Raw genomic sequence first — 22,361 nt, 5'->3', positions numbered from 1 at the left:
GGCATTAGAGAAGAAAAATCCCTAAAAGTCCTTAGGATATCCCCTAGAATCCCAAGGGTGAGATGCACCTGAGTGCAAAATGAGTTTTCACAACTATACATAGGGGTAGAGCTCATGATCAAACTAGGGATGGGGAGGATCCCAATAACCAAAGATCAAATGGACAATTTTCATTATACAGAATAAAACATTTTTTTCACAAGCAAAACCAACGCAGTTAAAACTAGACGGGAAACAGTTAACAGCTAATTGGGGGAAAAAGAATCTTTGCAGTACTTTTGGGAAAAAATTCTCCTGTCAACTCTTATCAATGCAATGGCAATCCATGATTCCAGAGGACCACCTACCTCCTGACGGAGGACTAGAGATGCAGATAAACACATGGTCCATGTGTAGGACATTGCTTTGTTTGACTGCATATTATAAAGGCCTTCTTCCTCTTTCTTTTCTTCTTCCTCTTCTCCTCCTTCCTCCTTCCTTTTCTTCTCAAGGTGGGAGCTAGAAATGGGAGAGTAAGAAAACAAATGCTACTTAGTGGCATGTAATTGGTGAGAAAAGATTGGGTGTGAGAGATGTTGTGAAAGTAGAAATTGCAACAAATAGTGTTTGAACTTCACAACACCCCTGTAAGGTAGGTGCTATTATCACCATTTTACAGATGAGGAAATTGAGTCATTTGCCCAGTGTTAGACATTTAGTAAATATCTGAGGCAGGGTTAGGACTCAGGTGTTTTTGATTTCAAGTCCAGTGCTCAATACAAAACCCTGATGACTGACTACCCTGTGATCCAGGATGTTCTAGTCAGTGACTCTAGGCTTACATCTATATTTTTTGGGGATCTTAATGCCAGGATTTTTGGCTCAACTCCAGGGAAATCTCTAAAACAAAATTTAGTTCTGGGTCATACCTTGTTTGGTCATTTCGGTAGTGTCCAACTCTTCTTGAGCTCATTTGGGGTTTCCTTAGCAAGGGTACTAGAGTGGTTTGCCATTTCTTTATCCAGTTCATTTTCCAGGTGAGGAAACTGAGACAAAGAGGGGTTATGTGATTTGCCCAGGGTCATTCAGCTAGAAAGTGTTGTAGGTGAGATTTGAACGCATCTTCCGGACTCCAGGTCTGGCACTCCATCCATTTCACCACCTTCTGCCCCATGTTATTTCTAGAATCTCCTCAAAATAATAGCTCGTATGTATATAGCACTTTAAGGTTTGCAAAGTGCTTTACATATTATATTATTTGATCCTTACCACAGCCCTAGTACATAAGTGTTGTTATTATCCTTGTTTTACAGAGGAGGAAACTGAGGCACACCAAGGTTAAGTGATTGACCCAGGGTCACACAGCTAGTAAGTGTTTAGGGCAGGATTCAAATTTAGGTCTTCCTGATTCCTTAGCTTCACTATTTTCTCTGCTGTGCCACCTAAAGGTAACTCTAGGAAAGGCGCTCATTGTACAATAAGGGCCTTGGAAATAGGACGTTTCATTTCCTCCATCACCCAAAGAACTCAGGCATGCACTGACATACTGAAAAGATAAAAATATCTCAAGTAGTCCATTAACCTTCCCTGTATTCCTGGGAAGGCAAAGGCCCTTTGTGGGTCTGTGGAACACTTTGCATTGATTTCAGACCTGCAGTTTCATGCCTCACTCTAGTTCTTTAAGCACAAAGTGACCTGACGGTGGGGTCTTTTACTCCAGTATGTCGACTGCTAAAGAAGCCTACTGCTGGCCAGCCATGCAGGAGCTCTTGAGCAGGACGTTCTTGTCTACACTGGGAAGTCCATTTTAAAAGTTACTTTTTTAGAACTTTTTTTGTCTTGGTCTTGACAAACACCAAATAAAAAGAGCATATTCATATACACAGTAGAGCAGAGGAAGGCTGTACCCACAATGACAGATCTCCATTTGCTCTGGCTTTCTTTTGAGATAAGTAAAAAATCTGATGTTCAACTTTGAAAGCCGTTGTGCTTAGCTGTGATCCCTTGTGTTCTCTTCTGTGTGTTTAAAAAATACTTCAATGACCTTTCCTTTCTTTTGCAGCTCTGTCCCTAACTTCAGTCTCCCCTCATCCCCAACAAAAAAAAAGAAAAGAAAACCTTTGTAACAAATATGCAGTCAAACAAAGCAAATTCCCACACTGGTCCATGTCCAGTTTTTTTTTTAGCCAATCAGAAGAAACCACAGATCAACATAAACTCCTCACACTCCATTTAAGGAGGGGAGACAGAACAGACAAGTCCTCAGACATCGCCTCATTTCCTACCCAACTGGACTCATTTTTGGATCGATTTCTGCTTTTCCTTGTAAAATCCAGTCAGCCTTGGTACTCTCACCTCCTTAGTACCTGGAGCTCCCCCTATTGGTCAGTGGACTCCAACGCCTCGTGACATTTCGTTTCCCACCTAGCTGCCCTCATTTTGGCTTCCCTGGCTATACTTATTTAGGAATTTTTATTTTAACTTCTCCATCATGCCCTCATGCCATGTCACCTCTCTTCTCCCTATTTTCCCTCTCTCGTGTTTTGTCTTCCTACCTTAGACTGTAATCTTCTTGAGGGCAGGGACTGTCTTTTTCATATTTGCATCCCTAGCGCTTAGCACAGGGCCTGATACTTTGTAGGTACTTAAAAATGTTCGTTGATTCTGAGTATTATCTCTAGAAAAAACTCTATGCTGCATCCTCCAAGATATATAGTAGTTAAATTGAACAGTTTCAGTGGCAGAACTCTAATGGTCCCCCCCCCCCCAAAGTAACCTTCTAGGGTTGCTGATTTTATCCACTCCCATTACCCAGGTATTTAGGCTGTGTTCTAATCACTCATCCATTGCTCTTTGGAAATGTTACTCAAATCAGTCACACTCATCCCACCACCTAGAGTGCAAGATCTTTACTGCATTAGGGAGAAATCTCAAGATTCAGGCACTATAGCAAGTCACAGGTACATAGCTTGCTTGTAGAATCCAGCTTGGTTCAGTTTAATGCCTAAATCTGACTTTCGTTCTTGGTGCCATCTTGCTTTGTCCCTAGGATGTGGAGGCTACCTCCAACCTTTTATCATGGAGGAAACAAGGAATTTTCTAGGTAGTTGCTCTGGAATTATGTGTCTGGCACACAGTAGGTGATTAAATATTACGTGACTGACTATGCCCAGAATTTCTTGAACTGGTTTCATTCCCTAGGCAGTGAATTATTTTTATTTTGAAAATTTTTTATTGCTGCATTTTGTTTTTTATGTATTAATTATTTCTCAATATGCTTCCCCTCTTTCAATGGAAACTTCTCTTGTAACTAATAAAAACGTTAAGGCAGAACTGACCAACAAAATGACCTCCTCTGACAGTGTATGAAACACTGCATAGTCTTCTATGAGGAAGCAAGTGTGTTTCTTCATCCATATTCTGGAGCCAAGATTTTTTTTATTGCAATTAGCCTGTGTTTAATGGCTTTTATTTACATTATTGCAGTTGTGCCCATTGCTCTCTGGGTTCTATTTTCTTTGACGTCCAGTCCAATCTGATAAACATTAAGTAACTATCACATGTCAGACACTGTGCTAAGTACTGTGGACATAATTAATAATAATAAGAAAAAAAATAGTCCCTGCTCTCCAGAAACTTGCAGTCAAACGGAAGGAGATAAAACACAAAAAGAGACAGGAAAAGGGGCAGGGGCATCTTGTTCTGTGGAGTTGAAAATAGGGAGAGCAACAGATGCAGTACCATGTGAGAGAAGGAAAAAAAGGCACCTAAAAAAAAGCAGGTGCCCATAAATCACAGAAGGGCTAAATTATGGTTCATGATGAGTGTAATGGAATATTCTTGAACCCAAGGAACAAAGAATATGAGGCATTTAGAGAAATTATGTGTATTGTATGTATGAAATGATACACTCCACTCTGCATCTGTTGCTCTCCCTGGTTTCAACTCTGCAGAACAAGATTCCTCTGCCTCTTTTCCTGTCTCTTTTTTTTGTTTTATCTCCCTCCATTTGACTGTAAGTTTCTAGAGAGCAGGGACGATTTTTTTCTTATTATTATGCGTATTTTGTTAGTTAAGTCTCAGATACTGTATCCAGTGAAATAGTCACATGTACTGAAATTAAAAATATTATATAAAATATGGTAAGTGGTTCCAGTCTAATGGGAATCATCAGTACACATCTGAATAATGCCACCACTTAAATGATTCATTGGTTGACTAATCAGAACCTAATACTATACTAGAGACTATCTTGCCCAAGTCAGAGGGTACTGGGATTAGCTGCTCTCCCGAACTCCTGCTTTTGATTAACTGCAAGGTTTCCTCCTTTCTTCCCCTCAGTTCTTTTCCCAGCCTTTGTTTTCATCTTAATGTGAGCCAACTACTATAATCCCTATTTTTCTGTTTCCTCCTTGCCCATCCTGTGTAAAGCTGCAGCTATATTCCCACAACATAGAGCTTATCTATGGGCCCATAGAGCTTTCCAATTGAGAACAAAGGCTTTTTAGTCATAGAGGTAGTCCTGCATGGTGTAGACAAATGTTGGATTTGGGGTCAAATGACCTCTGTTTGATTCCTGGCTCTTCTATTTACTTGTAAGTAACTTCCCTTGGCCTCAGGTTCATCATTAAAATGAAGGGTCCTAGTTAAATGGGACCTAGTTAAGGCCCCTTTTAACTCTATAAATCCCATTTTAGGGCAATCTGAATCACTTTGCTAGATTCTGAGCCCCTGTTCAATTGGACTCAGCCTCAGGTATTCCACTAATTAGTCTTTTCACTAGGAAAACTCGCTCAATTTCTCATGTCTTCAGTTTTATTATCTATAAATGAGAGGCGTGGACTGTTTAGCAATTTATAGTTTTCAAAGTACTGCTTATATTATCGAAGTCATTTCTTCAAAACAGGGGACAAGGTAGGTTAATAGCCTGCCTTGAGAACAAAGGCAATTGAAGCCTCAAGAAGTCCTATGACTTGTGCAGTTTCCCAGCTAGTAAGTAGTCGAATAGTAAGTAGTAGGAGATCCCAGGACTCAGCCCTCATTTCTGATTCCTTCCGAAATCTTTTGGTTTTAAGTTTTGATTCCCAAGGCATCGAGTCCTTTGGCTAGAACTATAGTGTTATGGCTCTTAGATACAGCTTGGTGGCAGTGTTGCTCAGTCCAGCTCACCCCACCCCAGCTCAGCTTAACTCAGCCCAACTTCCTGGAAAATTGTAGCTAGTTAGCAAAGAGCCCTTCCCCTTGAGGCCCCTCCCCTGAGTCAAGAAGCTGGGTGCCAGCCACTTTCTGACTCATACTGGGCTGAAATTGAGCCTTGCAGACATCCTGTTGACAAGCGGGAACCTGGACCAGAGCACAGAAAGCCCAGTGCCTTGCTGTTAACAAAGGGGACACCCAATTTGGGTTCCTCCCCTACAAGGAGGGGTTACATTAGCCCAGGAGCTGCTCATTTGCTTCTGGCAGGAGAGAACAGATCTGAGGTCCCAGCAGGCTGATGGCTGTGGAGAAGAAAGAGCCTTGATTATAATAGATTGTAAACTACTGGCAGCGGGGAAAATGGCCTTGCAGCCCCCTCTGCTGCCACCTCCACCTGCTCTCCGGAGCCACAGGACTTCCCAATATATCTATCAGCTTCCTTCTTGGGTGCTGGAGGACTTCTGTCACAAGATGGACAGCCTGAATGAATGGGACTGGATGCAGTTTGGTGAGAACAGTGTCAAGGGGGCCTGGGGTCCCTGGGAAAACTAGAGGCTTAGGAAGATGGGAGCCCTAGGACTGATTGGGCTGACAGGGGACTTAGCTGATGGGGTCATCCAGGAGCGCATAACCTATCTTTGGAAGAGACCTTGGTGATGGTCTAGTCCGACTCTTTCATTTTACAGAGGAGGAAATGGAAGCCTTCATAGAAAAGGGGGAAATGAGGTATCTGAGTCCGAGAGGAGACAGAACTTTTCCCAAGGTTGTACAGGTAGTCCATAGCAGAGCTGTGATTTGAACTCTAAGACTTCATGTCTTAGAACACTTGCCGGTGCCCTATTAAGCTCTCTTTTCTTGTCTAAATACTATTCTACCTTTTGCTTTTGAGCTGTATTTTTAGCTTATGCTACATGACAGTATAATGGACAGAACTTCAGAATGGTAGGCAAGATTGGGGTCCTTAGCTTTCGCTCCTCTATGATGTGAGGAGGTTAGACCAGATGGTTTTTTGTGTCTCCTTCGTCTCTAATATTCTGTGATTTATTAACCTGTCTAATGGTGAATGTAACCACAGAGGCTATATTAGAACTATCTTAGAGAGCTGACCTAGAGTCAGGAAGATCTAGGTGCAAGTCTCACTGCTCATACATGCTGGCTTACCACGTAACCTAGGCTCTTCTGCACCATAGCGGAGCACTAGATCTGAGCTCAAGAAGACCTGAGTTTGAAGCCTACTTCATACACTTCTACCTAGTTGTATGACTTTTGCACAAGTCACTTAACTTTTTCTCAGTTTGCCTATCTCTAAAATGGGGATGGCAGTAATAACATCTACCTTACAAGGCTGGTGTGAAGCTCAAGTGAGATATTATAGATAATTGTTTTATGAGCCTTTACATAAATGTTAGCTGATATTTGTTATTGTTAGTTTACAGATTCTAAGTTGAAGGGAAGGTACCGATCTCCTTTGGTAGCAGGAATTTCCTCCCCTGGGCATTCCCTGCTTGGTAAAATCACCGGTCTAGTGATTTTTTAGAATCTAGAAAAAGATGTGTCATGAGGTAGTAGTCCTCTGGTATTAGTTAATAGTCATGTTTCTTGGTACTATGTACTGAAAAATTAGTTACTAGGTCTGACTGTGCTTTGTAATAATGGTGGTGATCAGAGGGAAAAAGAATGATGGTATATAAAATACCCCTTCTCTTGTCGGTGGGTAAGGCACTGTAAATGTGCCCTTCTCTGTGCTGTCTCCCCAAGGATCCTGGAAAACAACTTAGGTCTGACGGTGCTGGGGAAATGAATCGAAGCCTTATAGGAAGAGAAACCATCTTAGGACCTAGTAAAAATGTAGACCCTTGACACCTTCCCCTCAAAAAAAAAAATACCCAAGAATACCCTTCCTTTCCGTCTTCTGGATTTACCACATATTACATGGTGTTTTGGAGGGCAGATGTAAACAAGGTTATCTAGAATATTGAGGATATCAGTTTATAATCAGGGCAGCTAGGTGGCTCAGTGGATAGAGTGCTGGCCCTGGAGTCAGAAAAACTCCTCTTCCTGAGTTCAAATCTGGCCTCAGACACTTATCAGCCATGTGATCCTGGGCAAGTCATTTAACCCTCAGTTTCCTCATCAGTAAAATGAGCTGGAGAAGAAAATGGCAGATTGCCCCAGCATCTTTGCCAAGAAAACCCCAAATGGGGCCACAATTGAGAGAAGTGAACCACAACAACAAAGAATTAAGTTAGATAAGAGGTGGAACACCTGCTTTGGTAGGGTTGTTTTATACCAGACTGGGTTACATGTGAAAGGCTGTGAAATCTCCCTGGCTTGGGATAAGGGGCAAGCCAGGAGGGTCTTTAAAAACAGACACATTTGGTATTCTCTCATTCTTGCTCATATGTTTGGATACTTGTCTATGTCATTGGAAATGAAAAGAGACAAGCATCTCTTGGGGCCTGGGCTGTTTTTGGTGAATTGCTGAAAGGGCTTTGGGTTTGGTCTGAGTTGGGATGGAATCCAGACTAATTACTCACCAAGAATCTTGTACAAAGTCAATAAGCCTTTTCCCCACCTTGGATCATAGATTCCAAGTGAGAGATGACCCTTGAGGCTATCCGGTCCAACTCCTTTCATTTTACAAACTAGGAAACAGAGGTCTAAAGAGATTTAATGACTTCACCTAAGGTCACACAAATATATGTCATAGGTGGAATAGAAGTATCTTTCTTGTCTATGTCTACCACATAGAAGATATATTTAATATATTCTTGTTGATTGTCCAATGAGGAATTTGGATTGGATGGTTGCTAAGCTTTCTTCCAGTCCTAAATCATTCTATGAATTTATAAGCACCCTATTTTAACCTCCACTCAGGGTGGATCCCTTTCTACCTTGGCCCTGACAGGGCCCCCACCCAGCCTCAGTGTCAGGGGGAGAAGGAGGCCAGGAGGCTGAAGGGATGGATTCTCAGGGACTCCCAGGTCTCAGTCTATGATTTGTGGACTTTATGGAGGGGAAATAAATCTCCCTTGCTGATGACTGTGAATGAGTACTTTACATTTATAGATGAGAGAGACATTCAGTGAAGCTTTGTCTTGGGCTCCCAGACTCAGCTAAAGTTCTGTTCACAATTTTCCTAGAAGATAAGTCAGATTCCTAGACCACAGGCTGAGGGAAACCTCCTCATCACCCCCAATAGACACTTGCTGAGAGCTTCCTGTGTGTCATTAGGGATCTGCAGTCACTGGGATACGAAAGAAGGTGAAAACATCTTGATCCTTCCCTCAAGGAACTCATCCATCATCACCCATGTACTTCTAGCCTCCCTTGAGATTTCTCTCATTCTCAGAAAATGAAGTACTTTCTTTAGGCGACTGGGTGACTTTGCCCACCCCAGGACTGTAATTGAAAGGGCCCTTAGAAATCCTTGAGTGAACCCTCTGCTTTTCAGAGGACTGTGCTGGAGGCTCAGACAGGCAGAATGTGATGTTCAAGGTCCTATCATGAATTAACAGAGTCAGTCCTAACCCCCTTATCTCCAGTGTCCTGTGACTGGAGCTCTTTCCTTAATGCCTCACTCCCTCAAATAGCTTGGGGAGGGAGGTGGGCTAAAAGAAATCCAGGGACTCTGGGCATGTGGAAATTAGTCCAGGACACACTGTGTTCCTCTTAAGGGCCTTGGTCTTTATTGTGGGCTGATTTTGTCCAGCCCTGTGATGGTGGTCTGATAAATTTCCACAAACAGGATGGTATTTGGGGACTTCTAGTGACTCAGGTGGCTAATCCAGTAAACTGTGATTCTTTGCACATCATTTCCCCTCTCCTCCTGAGTAGACTTGGTACCTGAAGAGGGGTGGGTGTGGTAGCTAGGGAAGTGACTCATCTAGGACCAGTCAGTCTCTGCCTCCCTCAGCATGGACTCCTTTTCTGGCACAGACAGTGTTCCAGGCTGGCATGCCTTGAAGGGCATAAAGAAGTCCCCAACTCCCCCTCTCCCCACCATTAAAAATAAGACTTCATCTTCTGTCCAAGTATATTTTTATGAGGATAGGACATGCGTTAAACTGTTATTAATAGTTTTTGCCTCAGTCGGAATCCATTTCCAATATACTTTGTTGAGCAGGTTTTTAATGAGGAAAATAACAGTGTCTTTGGTGGTGGAAGCAAGGTTTTCTTGGAACAAAAACACAGAGAGAGGCAGAGTCAAAGAGGCCCTGGATTAAATTCTGGTTCTTCTATTTTCTACCTGTGAGACCATCAAAAGCTACTTTGAAAACAGAATTATAGCTAGTGTTTGTATAGCACTTTATCTTATTTTATCCTCATCACGAGCCAGGGAGGTAGATGCTATTATTATGCCCACTTTACAGGCAAGGAAACTGAGGCAGAAGGAGGTTACATGACTTGCCCAGGGTCACACACCTTGTAAGTATATGAGGCATGATTCAAACTAAAGTCCAGATCTAATGTGTCTATGCACTGTGCCACCTAGCTGGTGATTAGAGGGCTGTATAGAACAGTTACAGTCTCTCAGTCCTCGTCCTAAAGATAGGGCAATTCAGCATCCCGGGGAGTGAAAAGGGTGAATTTGGTGAATTAGAAAGGGACAAAAATTGGGATCATAGAATCACAGATTTAGAATGAGAGGAAACCTGAGAAGTCATTGAGTCCAAACCCCTCATTTTCTTTTATTTTATTGGGGACAGGGAAGTGGTAAGGAGAGGGGAACCACATTATCATTAAGAAAAGGAAGAAGAGGGTCATTGGAGTAATTTTAAAAATTCGAGAAGAGAATAGAAAAAAAAGCCAAATAAGCAGGATTGCTTTGAAAATTATATGTTGAATTTTATTATATTTAAAAGGAGAGCGAACTGTACAGAATAGATATATGTGCAGTTTCATGTACAATCCCCCTTTTCTATTCTACTGTGTATATGTATATGTAAATGCTCATTTTATTGATATTTTAAGTCTGGAATTAAATAAGACATAAAGTGAGGCAGCAATTGTTGCAGAGGTAACCTTGCAAGTGCCGTCCAAATCTAAATTCTCTGATCTCATAAATATATATTACAGTATCAGTACCTGATGAATTTAGCTTTGTAGCTCCATCAGTCAGTAAGCACTTAAGCTTACCATGAAATGACTTGGACAAGAGTCACATAGAATAAGATGTTTTGGAAGGACTGCAGTCTGCATGGTGGGGGGAGTCATGATTTTTGATGTGAGCAGGGGGCCATTGGAGCATCCTTACATAGTGCTTTATTATCATGTTGCTGTTAATTACATTTTTTCATTTGATTATCATAACACCCTCTGAAGTAAGTCATGCAGATATTTGGGCTGGACCTGGGATTTTGTTAGCACAGAGAATTCCCAGTGTGAAAACTTCTTTTATCAATGCAGATCAGCCTTCTGCTCACAGGTGTATAAATCTTATCTGGGGGCAGTAAAAGGGTGAGTGTCTTGGCCAGGATCATGGAGTGAAGTTCAAAGAAATTAAGTAACATGGCATGTCAAAAGCCAGGATTCTAACCTTGATCTTGACTCCTAAGTTCATCAGACTTTACTACTGTCCACTACTTCCCCTATGCAGATGATCTCTATGGAACAGTGCATCTCTCTCCAATGATATTTTCCTTAGAGTTAGAAACCGACTGTTTCACTTACTTTACTGCCTAATGTCACATTTAGGTAGGCCTTCCCTAAATCTTTCCTGAAGATGTTATTTTTAAGGGGGCAGTGCCTCTGCCAAGTTTATAATTGGACAAAATCACATTCTCATTAGGGTTTAAATAGATTATATATATAATAGTGTGCATACTATAATATATCATCTTTGTGAATGCATGGTAATCATTTTAACCCTCACAGTCCTTATAACATTCTTGAAAATGCAGAGCAGTTCATCACTATAAGGTGAGGAAACTGAGTCCAGAGAGGAGGTAATTTGCCCAAGACTACACATTAAGTCACTGGCAGGATTTGAATTCAGGACCTTTGACTCATAAGACTGCTCTTTTTTTTTTAAACATTTGTTTTTGAAACTTTGAGTTCCAGATTTTTTCCCTTCTTCCTTCCTCACCTGCCCCCACTGAGAAGATGAGTAAATCAGTATAGCTTGTACATGTGTAGTTACCCAAATCATTTCCATAGTAGTTATATTGTGAAAGACCAACTATATTTCCCTCCATCCTATCCCACCCCCTATTTATTCTATTTTCTCCTTTGACCCTATCCCTTTTCACAAATGTTTGCTTCTAACTACCCACTCCCCCAATCTTCCCACCCTTCTATCATCCCCCTCTTATCCCCCACTCCCCTATTTTCCTGTAGGGTAAGATACCCATTTGAGTGTGTATGTTATTCTTTCCTTAAGCCAAATTCAATGAGAATAAGGTTGTCCCATTCCCTTACACCTTCCTGCTCTTCCCCTCCATTGTAACAGTTTTCTCTTACCTCTTTTATATGAGATAGTTTAACTTAATCTATCTCTCCCTTTCTCCTTCTCCCAATAAATTCCTCTCCCACCTCTTAATTTTATTTTTTAGATATCATCCCTTCATATTCAACTCATCCTGCCCTCTATGTATACATGAACATACATGTGCCCACACTCACATATATTTATATATACATACACCCTCCTATGTATACATATATGTATGTATACATGTATATACATATATATTCCCTTCAACTATCCTCATACTGATAAAAGTCTTAGGAGTTACATTTATCTTTTTTCCATGTAGGAATGTAAATAGTTCAACTTTAATAAATTCCTTATGATTTCTCTTTCCTTGTTTACCTTCTCATGTTTCTCTTGCTTCTTGTATTTGAAAGTCAAATTTTCTGTTAGCTCTGGTTTTTTTCATTAGGAATGCTTGAGAATCCTCTATTTTATTGAATGACCAGATTTTCCCCTGTAGCATTATACTCAGTTTTGCTGGGTAGGTGATTCTTGGTTTTATTCCTAGCTTCTTTGACCTCTGGAATATCATATTCCAAACCCTTTGATCCCTTAAATGTAGAAACTGCTAGGTCTTGTTCTCCTGATTGTGTTTCCACAATATTCAAATTGTTTCTTCATGACTGCTTGCAGTATTTTCTCCTTGACCTGGGAACTTTGGAATTTGGCTATAATATTCCTAGGAGTTTTCTTTTTGGGATCTTTTTCAAGGGGCAATTGGTGAATTCTTTCAATTTCTACTTTGCCCTCTGGTTCTAGAATATCAAGGCAATTTTGCTTGATAATTTCTTGAAAGATGGTGTCTGGGCTCTTTTTTTGATCATGGCTTTCGGGTAGTACAATAATTTTTATATGATCTCTCCTGGATTTATTTTCTAGGTCAGTGGTTTTTCCAATGAGATATTTCACATTGCCTTCTATTTTTTCATTTGTTTGGATCTGTTTTATAGTATCTTGATTTCTCATAAAGTCATTAGCTTCCAATTGCTCCCATCTTATTTTGAAGGAGTTATTCTCTTCAGTGAGTTTTTGAAATTCTTTTTCCATCTGGCAAATTTGGCTTTTTAAGGCATTCTTCTCCTCATTGACTTTTTGGGCCTCTTTTGCCATTTGAGTTAGTCTATTTTTTAAGGTGTTATTTTCTTCTTTATGGTCTCCTTTAACAGGCTGTTGACTCGATTTTCTTGATTTTCTTGCATAATTCTCATTACTCTTCCCAGTTTTTCCTCCACTTGTCTTACTTGGTTTTCAAAATCCTTCTTGACCTCCTCCATGGCCTGTAACTAGTTCATATTTTTCTTGGAGGCTTTTGATGCAGGAGTTCTAACTTCGCTGTCTTCCTCCCGCTCCATGCCTTGATCCTTTTTGTCCCCAAAAAAGGATTCTATGGTCTGTTTGTGCTTCCATTACTTGCTCATATTGGCAGCCAATTACTTGACTTTTGAGCTCTTTGCCATGGTAGAACTCTGCTTCTAGAATGGAGAGAGCTATGTCCCAAATTTCTGGGGTTTTTGCAGCTGTACCATCCAGCAGATGGGTACCTTCTCTACAGCCCCACACTCTCTGGCTCACTGGCCACACTCCAGGACCACCACCCAAGACCTTGATCCAGATCCAAGCAGGTCAAAGCAAGAACAATTACCCTCTGAATGGTTGCTTGGTCCCCCTACAATCTGCAGGCCAGAATCTCCTGAAGCAGCCATGTGGCGGCTGCACCTCTGCCACTTCTCACCCCAGGGGCAGGGGCTGGACTGTGCTCTTCTCTCCCCCCCTCCCCCTTCCAACAGAGTGCCACACTAACCTTTTACTTTGTCTTTGGCATTTATGGGTTGAGAAGTCTGGAAACTACCACAACTGCTGGTGCTTCACTCTCATGAAGTCTGTTCTGGCTGCTGCTGGTCAGGGCTGCCCTGGGGCCAGAACCACAGCTCATGCAGGGCTTCCCTCCCAGCTCTGTGTGATAGATCCTTCCTGCCAGCTTGCCGGACTGCCTTCAGCGGGAGATTTGTTTCTCTCTGTCATTTGTGGTTTCTGTAGCTCTAAAGTTTATTTAGAATCATTTTTTTACATGTATTAGAAGTGATTGGAGCAGGAGCTCATGCCAAGTCTGTGCTTCTACTCCATCATCTTGGCTCCTAAGACTGTTCTTTTCCATTATGTACCACTCAGGCTATCTTAGCCTCAGTTTTCTCATCTCTAAAGTGGAAATAATCATATCTAAAAGTGTTTACTTCTCAGGGATGTTATAAGGATTCAAAGAGATAATATATCCAAAAATTATCTTTGAAAACTTTGTAAGCACAATATAAATGATGATGATGATGATTCCCTGGAAGCTCCAGGTTTTTTTTCCCCAAGTTGGGACAGTCTTCTGTATCAGAGTAAAAGAGAGAGTCTTCATTCTGGCTCTGTTTAATATTTTCCTTTAAACACATGTAATCAATCTCCAGTTACAACTGTGACCTTGGCTAAGGACTTAACCTTAATGGGCCCCAGGCAACTCTTTAAAACCAGCTGTAATTGGTTTGAGTGTAGGAAGTTCCCAGAAAGAGGAAACCACAGGTTGTTGGTGAAATACCACAGGTCAGTAATTTGATAAATTTCAAAGTTGGTGGGAGGCAAAATAAATTTCTTTCTTCCTTTCTTTTTTGTTTCTTTTTTCCTTCCTTCCTTTCTCTTTCATTTCTTTCTTGAGTATGAATTATAGTCTTTCCATTTTAGATCTTTCTTTCTTTCTCTCATTTTTTCCTTCCCTGCCTCCCTCCTTTTTTTCCTCCTTTCCTCCCTCTTCTGTGTGCTGAGAGATCAAGTTTGAAGTTTTTCATCCATACTAGATGTTGATGTATGTTCATTTGTTGATCCTCCTGTCTCTCATTAGATGAGCATTTATTAATTGCTTCCTATGCTAAGCTCTGGGGATGAAATAAATTATCGAATTTTTTTTTTGAGGGGAGGAAGGCAGATTAATTGGGATTAAGTGACTTGCCCAAGGTCACACAGCTAGTAAGTGTGTCAAGTGTCTGAGTTCAGATTTGGACTTAGGTTCTTCTGACTCCAGGGCTGGTGCTCTATTCACTGCACCACCTACCTGCCCCTCAAAATTTTTTTTAAACCATCTTAATTAATTTTATTTTAATCTTGAGTTTGGAATTATCTCCTTCTCTCCTCTTCCTTACACATTCATTGAGCAGGCAAGAAACACAAAACAAATATTCAACCAGCATTTAATAAGACTTTATTACTCTGCTAAGTTCAAAAAAATCTCTACCCTGAAGAAGCTTACATTCTATAATTAGGGAAACACCATGCAAATGACTTAAGTGCACATAAGATATGCACAGTCTAAATGGAAAGAAGTCTCTGAGGGAAAGCATTAGCAGTGGGGGGTAACATATCTGCATCCATGGATCTCCTAGAAACACCTAGTAGTTTAACCCAAGGAACTAAATCCAAATGATTTCATTTCAGGCTCTGTGACAGTCTGGTGGATGGGGAAAGGAGGAATTGAGTGGATAGGAGATAAGAGGGATCCCTTTCATTGTCCTCCATACTGGGCCAGGCAGGCAGCTATTTAGTCTGTCTTTGGGTAAGATCAGCTCTGTTTAGACATCTAGATAAAGGCCATTCTGTTGGCCAGGGCACCTGGCTAACTGGGAACACTCTCTGTTTGCTGTTTAGCCTCTTATGTGATGACCGACCAGACCCAGTTGAGGAAGATCAAGTCCATGGAGAGAATCCAAGGTGTCAGCGTCACCCGAGAGCTGCTGTGGTGGTGGGGGATGAGGCAGGCCACAGTGCAGCAGCTCCTGGACCTCCTGTACCGACTCCAGCTCTACCGAGCAGCCCAAGTCATCCTGGACTGTGAGTAACCGCAGCCCGACCCTACCCTGGCAGTCCGTGACTGAGTGTGCCTTGGGTCTGTCTTGTTTCTCCCTCCACATGGCACACACAGGGACATTTTCATCACCACCATTCACATTGCAGAAGTTAGGGCTCCCCAATGTGGAAAATCTGTGTAAAGTTTTTTGGCCCTCCCTTTGTACCAGAGAAGGTCTGAAATTTTTCTTTTTCTTTTATGGGGTGTTTATAGTACCTTATTGTAAAATCTGGGTTAAGTATTTGGTCATAGGTTCTGTGTTGTCTACTGACCTTCAAATGTCATCTGTGGCTTCTACAAAACTGCCAAAAAATTCCCATTTAATTTCTTATGCCAACCCATGATATATTGAAACCACGATGGGAAAAGTCAAGACATGGAAGGGGTTACTGTAATACTTTACAGTTTAAAAATAGCTTTGCTCAAACCACCGTAACACATGTGAATGGGGCACATCAGTGAATTGCTTGAAAACACAGCTCTTGTTTAACTGTTTTCAGATGTGCCCGACTCTTTGTGACTCTATTTGGGATTTTCTCGTCAAAGATACTGGAGTGGTTTGCTGTTTAACCTTCTCTAGCTCATTTCACAGCTGGGAAAACTGAGGCAAACAGGGTTAAGTAATTTACCCAGAGTCACACAGCTAGTAAGTGTCTGAGGATAGATTTGAATTAATGAAGATGAGTCTTCCTGACTCTGTGTCAACTAGCCACCCATGGGAAACCCAGCTGGCTTGTTCCCAAAGGACTCACTAGTGAGAGAAAGAGTCTGGTATTGCTGAGGTTTAAAATGTTGAGGTTTAGAGGTGCTTGGGACCTGAAAATATCGACATGCTGGGTCCTGCCTTAATGAATGGGACCCAAGCCTTCTTTCAGCCAAAGAAAAAACAAAGTTTATTAAAGATTCGCCATATTGGGTAGATTCTTAAGGTCCCTAAGTATTTGTGACTCTTGTATTGAAATGCCAGCCAGATTGAATCTGAGCACCTACAGAAAGACTATGAGAGGGAACTAGGGGTGGTCATGTTGTCTGGAGTGACTAGAGGGGTTTAGGGAGGGTCTTGAGGAGGAGAATAAGGAGGATCTTGAGGGGACTGAGGTCATACTCCAGTAATGAGATTAAGGGTGGGAAATAGCTGGAGGCTACCTGAAGATGACTGGCAATGGAGGGCTAGGCTTGTTTAAGGGTAACAGATTTGAGTATAGATGTTGTAATAGGATCAAGGGTGGGAAGTAGCTGGATAGTGGAGGTTAGCTGGGTTGAGTAACAGAGATTTAGGCCTAGGATAATGAAAGGTTTATGCCTCAGTCAAATACCTCATCAAGTGGGAATGATCAGCAGCAAATGAATATAGTTACCCAGTGTTTTGAGAAGTATAAAGACTTAAGTTTTGGGGACAAGAATACATTATTTGGTAAAAAAAAAAAATTGTTGGGAAAGCTGGAAAGCAGTCTGGCAGAAATTGGGCATAGACCAGTATCTTAAACCATTTACCAAGATAAGGTCAAAATGGATACATGACCTAGATATAAAGGGAGATATACAATAAAATTTGAAGAACATGGAACACAATGTTGAGATTTAAAATGTTGGGCTTTAGGGGTGCTCAGGACCCCAAAATACCAACATGCCGGGTCCTGTTCAAATGAATTTGACCCAAGCCTTCTCTCAGCCAAAGAAAAACAAAGTTTATTAAAGATTCACCATATTGGGTAGACTCTTAAAGAACTTCACCTTTGTCTAGACTTTTAAGGAATCTGAGCATTTGTGATGCTTGTCTTGTGGACCAGAATGAATCTTAGCACCTTCATGGAGCAAGATGGATCTTATATACAGAAAGACTGTGGGGGGATCTAGGGGTGGGCTAGTAGTCTGGGGTTATGGGAGGAGAGGTCCAGGGAGGATCTTGAGGAGTCTAAGGAGGATCTTGATGGGGCTGGGGTTAGAGGAACAATAGGAACCTAGAGAATGGATTAAGATTGGGAAGCCTGAGGCCATCTGGAAGTAACAGAGGATGGAGGGTGAGGTTAGGTTAAAGGTACTTTGATAGGTTGGGAAGCAGCCAGATTGATAATGGAAGGAAGGCTTTTGGCCTCTGGGGAATGCCAGATCGAGTGGGAAGATTCTAGGAGAGTTCAAGGGGGTTCCCATTAATATTACCTATCAGACTTATGGATAGGTGAACAATTTATGAACAAGCAAGAGACAGAGAATGTTGTGAGATGTAAAGTGGATAATTTTGATTACATTAATTAAAAAAGGCTTAATACAAATAAAACAAATATAGCTAAGATCAGAAGTAGAAAACTGAGAAAAAAATTTTTTTGATAATTCCTCAGATAAAGGTCTCATATCTCAAAATACATAAAGAACTTAGTCAAATCTATAAGAAGTTGAGTCATTTCCCAATTGATAAATGGTCAAAGGATTTGAACAGGCAGTTGGATTTTTTTTTTGGGTGTATGAGAACAACTTTTAGAATTCTTGGAACCCTGCCACTAATTAAAGTTGTATTGATGCATTCTTTATTAGTAACAAAGAAAAACAGCCAAACAAACAAAACCAGACTACACCAGTGACTAGTGCTTATTCTACCCCCTTAGCCCCCCCACCTACAGGAGGTGATTCTCCATCTTTTCCTGGTGGGAGGGGGGTGAGTGAAAATTATAATTACTCATCATTTATCTGCATTTTAGTATTCACTCATTTGCATTTTTATAGTTATGTATTTTTAAATGTCACCCTCCTGTTGCAGAGGAGAGGCAAAAGACCCTCTTCAAGGAGCTCACAGTCTAGCAGGAGAGACAGCATGTAAATGACTAGGGCTGAGCTAGGTGACAGGCTATGGACAGGCAAGGTCATCTGAGCCTCAGGACAACCTTGTGATAATACGTTCAGTTTGCAGATGAGGATACTGAAATTCAGAGATCAAAGGACTTGCTCAGTTCTTTCATTTTAATGTTTGGTTGTTGGGGTTTTTTTGGTGGTGTTGAGGAGGTTACCCATAAAGAAGGTTAGGGTTACTGTGGAGACCCAAAATACCGGCTCATCAGGTCCTGCTGAATGAATTCGACTCAAGTCTTCTCAGCCAAAGAAAAGTAAAGTTTATTAAAAGTTCCCTTTTAGTAGACACAGTAAGTCTGTGCTAGGTCATTCTATTTTGCCCTCTCGGTCTAAAACATCAGGGCAGTTTTCTTTGAGAACTTCCTGGAGGATGCTTTCTAGGTTCTTACTTTGGTCATGGCTTTCAGGTAGTCCAATAATTTTTAAATTATCTCTCCTGGATCTATTTTCCAGGTCAGTGGTTTTTCCCATGAGATATTTCACATTGCCTTCTATTCTTTCATTTGTTTGGATCTGTTTAACAGCATCTTGATTTCTCATAAAGTCATTAGCTTCCATTTGCTCCAATCTAATTCTGAAGCAATGATTCTCCTCAGTGAGCTTTTGAGATTCTTTTTCTATCTGGCAAATTCGACTTTTTAAGGCATTCTTCTCCTCATTGCCTTTTTGAGCCTCCTTTGCCATTTGAGTCAGTCTGTTTTTTAAGGTATTATTTTCTTCAGTCAGGCTGTTGACTCTCATTTCATAATTTTCTTGCATTGTTCTCATTTCTCTTCCCAATTTTTCCTCCACTTCTCTTATCTGCTTCTTAAGGTCCTCTATGGCCTGTAACCAGCTTTTATTTTCCTTTGAAGCTTTTGGTGCAGGAGTACTGACTTCACTGTTTTCCTCCTGTTCCATGCCTTGCTCCTTCTTATCCCCAAAATAGGAGTGTAATGTTGGAATCTTCTGTCTGCTTTGTTTCCTTTGCCTGCTCATTTTGCCACTCAATTATTTGACTTTTGGGCTTTTTTGCCACAGTAGGACTCTGCCACCAGACAGGGGAGTTTTCGTCCCAAACGCTGGGGTTTTCTCAGCTGCTGGAGGTATTAGATGGGTGCCCTCTCTGAGGTCTCCACACGCTCTGGCAAGCTGGACACACACCCCAGGACCTCCACCCTAGACTGCAATCCAGATCCAAGCAGGTTAAAGCAAGAGCGATTACCCCTCAGACTGGTGCTTGGTCCCCCTACACTCTGCAGGCCAGGAGCTGAAGCCGCCATTTGGCGCTGGCAGGCTGTGCTGGCGCCAAATGGCAGGCTGTGCTGGCGGCTCAGTGGTTTCTCACCCCGGGGGTAAAAGCCACGAACTCCCACTTACTGGGTCCCAAAGTCCAGAATGCACTGGCCTCTCACCTTGTCCTTCCTCATCTATGTGTTGATAAATCTGGAAACGGCCACAGCTGCTGCTGATCTGGAGTCCCTCTGGCAGGCGGCTGGTCAGGCCCGCCCTGGGGCTAAAGCCTAGGCGTGGTGCTGGGCTCGGCTCCCAGAGCGCTGCGCTGGCTGATTCCTGCCGGCCTGCCGGGCTGTCCTCAGCGGGAGGTTAGCTTCTGTGTGTCATTATGTGGGTTCTGCGTGTGTCATTATGTGGGTTCTGCAGCTCCAAAGCCCAAGCCGAGGGAAGGTCTTGCTTCTACTCCTGTGCTAGGTCATTCTATGGTGCTCTCACACACATGGAGGGAAGATGGGATCTTATATACAGAAAGGTTGTGGGAGGAATCTAGGGGTGGTCTAGAGGAGGAGTTTGGGGAGGGTCTTCAGGAGAAGTCAGATGAGGTCAATGAGTGATTAAGGGTGGGAAGTTGCTGGAGGCTACCTGGAGACTACAGACAATTGTGGGCTAGGCCAGTTCAAGGATGGATTAATATTTTGATAGGCTCAAGGGTGGGAAGTAGATGGACAATGGAGGGCTAAGCTAGTAACTGAGGTCTGGGCCCAGCCACAATGTAAGGCTTATAGCCTCATGCAGTGCCTCATCAAATGGGATAATTTAATCAGAATCTCAAAGATTCAAGGAGAGCTCAAGGGGGTTCCCAGAGCCTACACCTCATCTGTGTAAGTTGATCACATCCAAGTCATTGTGACCCCATGGACCATAGTGATGGGGTACCTGGGGTCTAGGTCAAACCAATTTGTAAAACCAGTCTGTGAAGTTGTAATTTGTCCTTTCCCACCCTTGAGATTTGCCTCTTCTCCCTATCCCACACTCCACCTAGGCAACACCCTGTGACCCCTTTTGTTCTTACTTAATCTCTTCATTTCTTCCTAGGCTAGGCCCCCACCCTCCTTTATCCTTGCCTTTTGTCTCCTTAACGACCTGGCCCAAATCTTATCTAAACTTATCTATTCACATGCTCCTCTTGGTCAGCTCTGACAATGGTAGCCCTACCCTTTAAAGGTAAAAGCATGTACCCCTCTCACTTGAAGGACCCCTAAAGGACTCTTGCCCACTGTAATGGCGTAATAATAAACTTTCTCAACTCTAACTCCAAGCAAGGCTGAGCTGAATTCTTTCTAGACGCCCTTGCAGGTTTCCTGGTCTTGGATGAGATCAGGGTTCCTGCTGAACCTATTGGGATCCCGTCCCCCATCATTTTGGTGAGCCAGGTAGGAGAGTCTGTGGTCTCAAGCTTTCTTGGTGTTCCCCGGTAAGCTCGTTTACCTCCTCCCTCTCGTCCTGTACATTGGGTCCTTCAAGCACTTAGGAAGGCTTGATTGGACGATTCCGGTCTGGGACTGGAATCCGGTCTATTTTTTTAATAGACCCGGGACCTGCATGGATTTGGGACGCCCTGTCTAGGGACAAGTGTCTCCGCGTCTAAAAAAATATATATATATATATATATACATATTTTTTTAGGCAAGGCTTTTCACGTGAGACGTCACAGAAAAGCAGACTACTACAAGTGATTCTGACTCGGGAGTCGGGAAAGATGGGTCAGTCTCCCTCCATACCCTGAGATTCACCCCTAGGATGTCTTTTGAACAATTGGAACAAACTCGGTCTTCAAGATCTCAAGAAAAAACGTCTCATATTTTTCTGTAACACTGCCTGGCCCCAATACACTTTGGGGGATCAGGAAAAGTGGTGTGTTGGTGGAACTTTAAGCTATAACACCATACTGCAGCTTGATCTGCTATGCCGCCAACAAGGGAAGTTCACTGAAGTTCCCTAAGTCCAGGCTTTTATGTCCCTCTCTCAGAACACTGAGTTAAGGAAACAGTATAGAGTTCTTCTAGTTAAGTTCACCCCAGCAAAAGGGAATTCCATCGACCTCCTGGACGATCCCTTTCTTTCTGGACCCCAGGTACCCCATCAGGACCATCTGACTTTGCTATTTGTGTACCTAGTCCTTAGCACATGGTATATAGTACTTTAGCTTTGTTCCTAGTAAGTGCTTAATTAACGCTTTTCCCCCATTCATTCATTTATTCATTGAACTCATTTAACCTCAATGATATCTGTGTTCCTCATCTGTAAAACAAGGAGGTTGGACTAGAATCTACATCACATCTAAGGGTCTAACAATAATGTTGCTCATGAAGAAATCACACATAAACCCATCAACTACAAACCATTTATAAATTGTCTGAAAATAGTGTGTAACAACTTAGGCAAAATAATAACAATAACCTTCAGTTTGTTTCTGTTACCCTTTTGGAACTCTCTTCTGTATATTATCACACTTAGTAGTTATTAATTATATAGGGCAACTAGGTAGCCCAGAAAATCCCTAGACCAGGCTCCAGGTAGAGCCTGGAGGCAGGAAGACCTGAGTTCAAATCCAGTCTCAGAGACTTTACTAGCTGTGTGATGCTGGGCAAGTCTCTTAACCCTGTTTGCCTCAGTTTTGTCATGTCTAAAAATGAGCTGGAGAAGGAAATGGCAAACTACTGCAATATCTTTGGCAAGAAAACCCCATATGGGGTCATGAAGAGTCAGACGTGA

At 42.0% G+C, this 22,361-nt stretch overlaps 2 protein-coding genes across 6 annotated transcripts in view; one reads left to right on the top strand and one right to left on the bottom strand.

The window, feature by feature from the left end:
* Positions 1-22,361, top strand: part of IRAK2 (interleukin 1 receptor associated kinase 2) — a 59,507-nt gene that overhangs the window by 3,493 nt on the left and 33,653 nt on the right. For 2 of the 4 annotated variants that reach the window (XM_069083980.1, XM_069083979.1), the window contains exon 2: positions 15,329-15,511. In XM_069083980.1, the coding sequence (XP_068940081.1) occupies positions 15,329-15,511 (183 nt within the window). Of the gene's footprint in view, positions 1-4,835; positions 5,684-15,328; positions 15,512-22,361 lie in introns of those variants that run through there. The other 2 variants (XM_069083981.1, XM_069083982.1) reach the window with 2 other exon arrangements.
* The window catches only part of RPUSD3 (RNA pseudouridine synthase D3), a 320,316-nt gene that overhangs the window by 268,844 nt on the left and 29,111 nt on the right, over positions 1-22,361 (bottom strand). The gene's annotated exons all lie outside the window — the stretch shown is intronic.

Source organism: Petaurus breviceps, unplaced genomic scaffold, assembly GCF_028583685.1.
Source record: "Petaurus breviceps papuanus isolate PSGF00001 unplaced genomic scaffold, PetGlider_PUasm1.0 174, whole genome shotgun sequence".
Taxonomy (NCBI): domain Eukaryota; kingdom Metazoa; phylum Chordata; class Mammalia; order Diprotodontia; family Petauridae; genus Petaurus; species Petaurus breviceps.
This window is presented reverse-complemented; position numbering and strand designations above follow the sequence as displayed.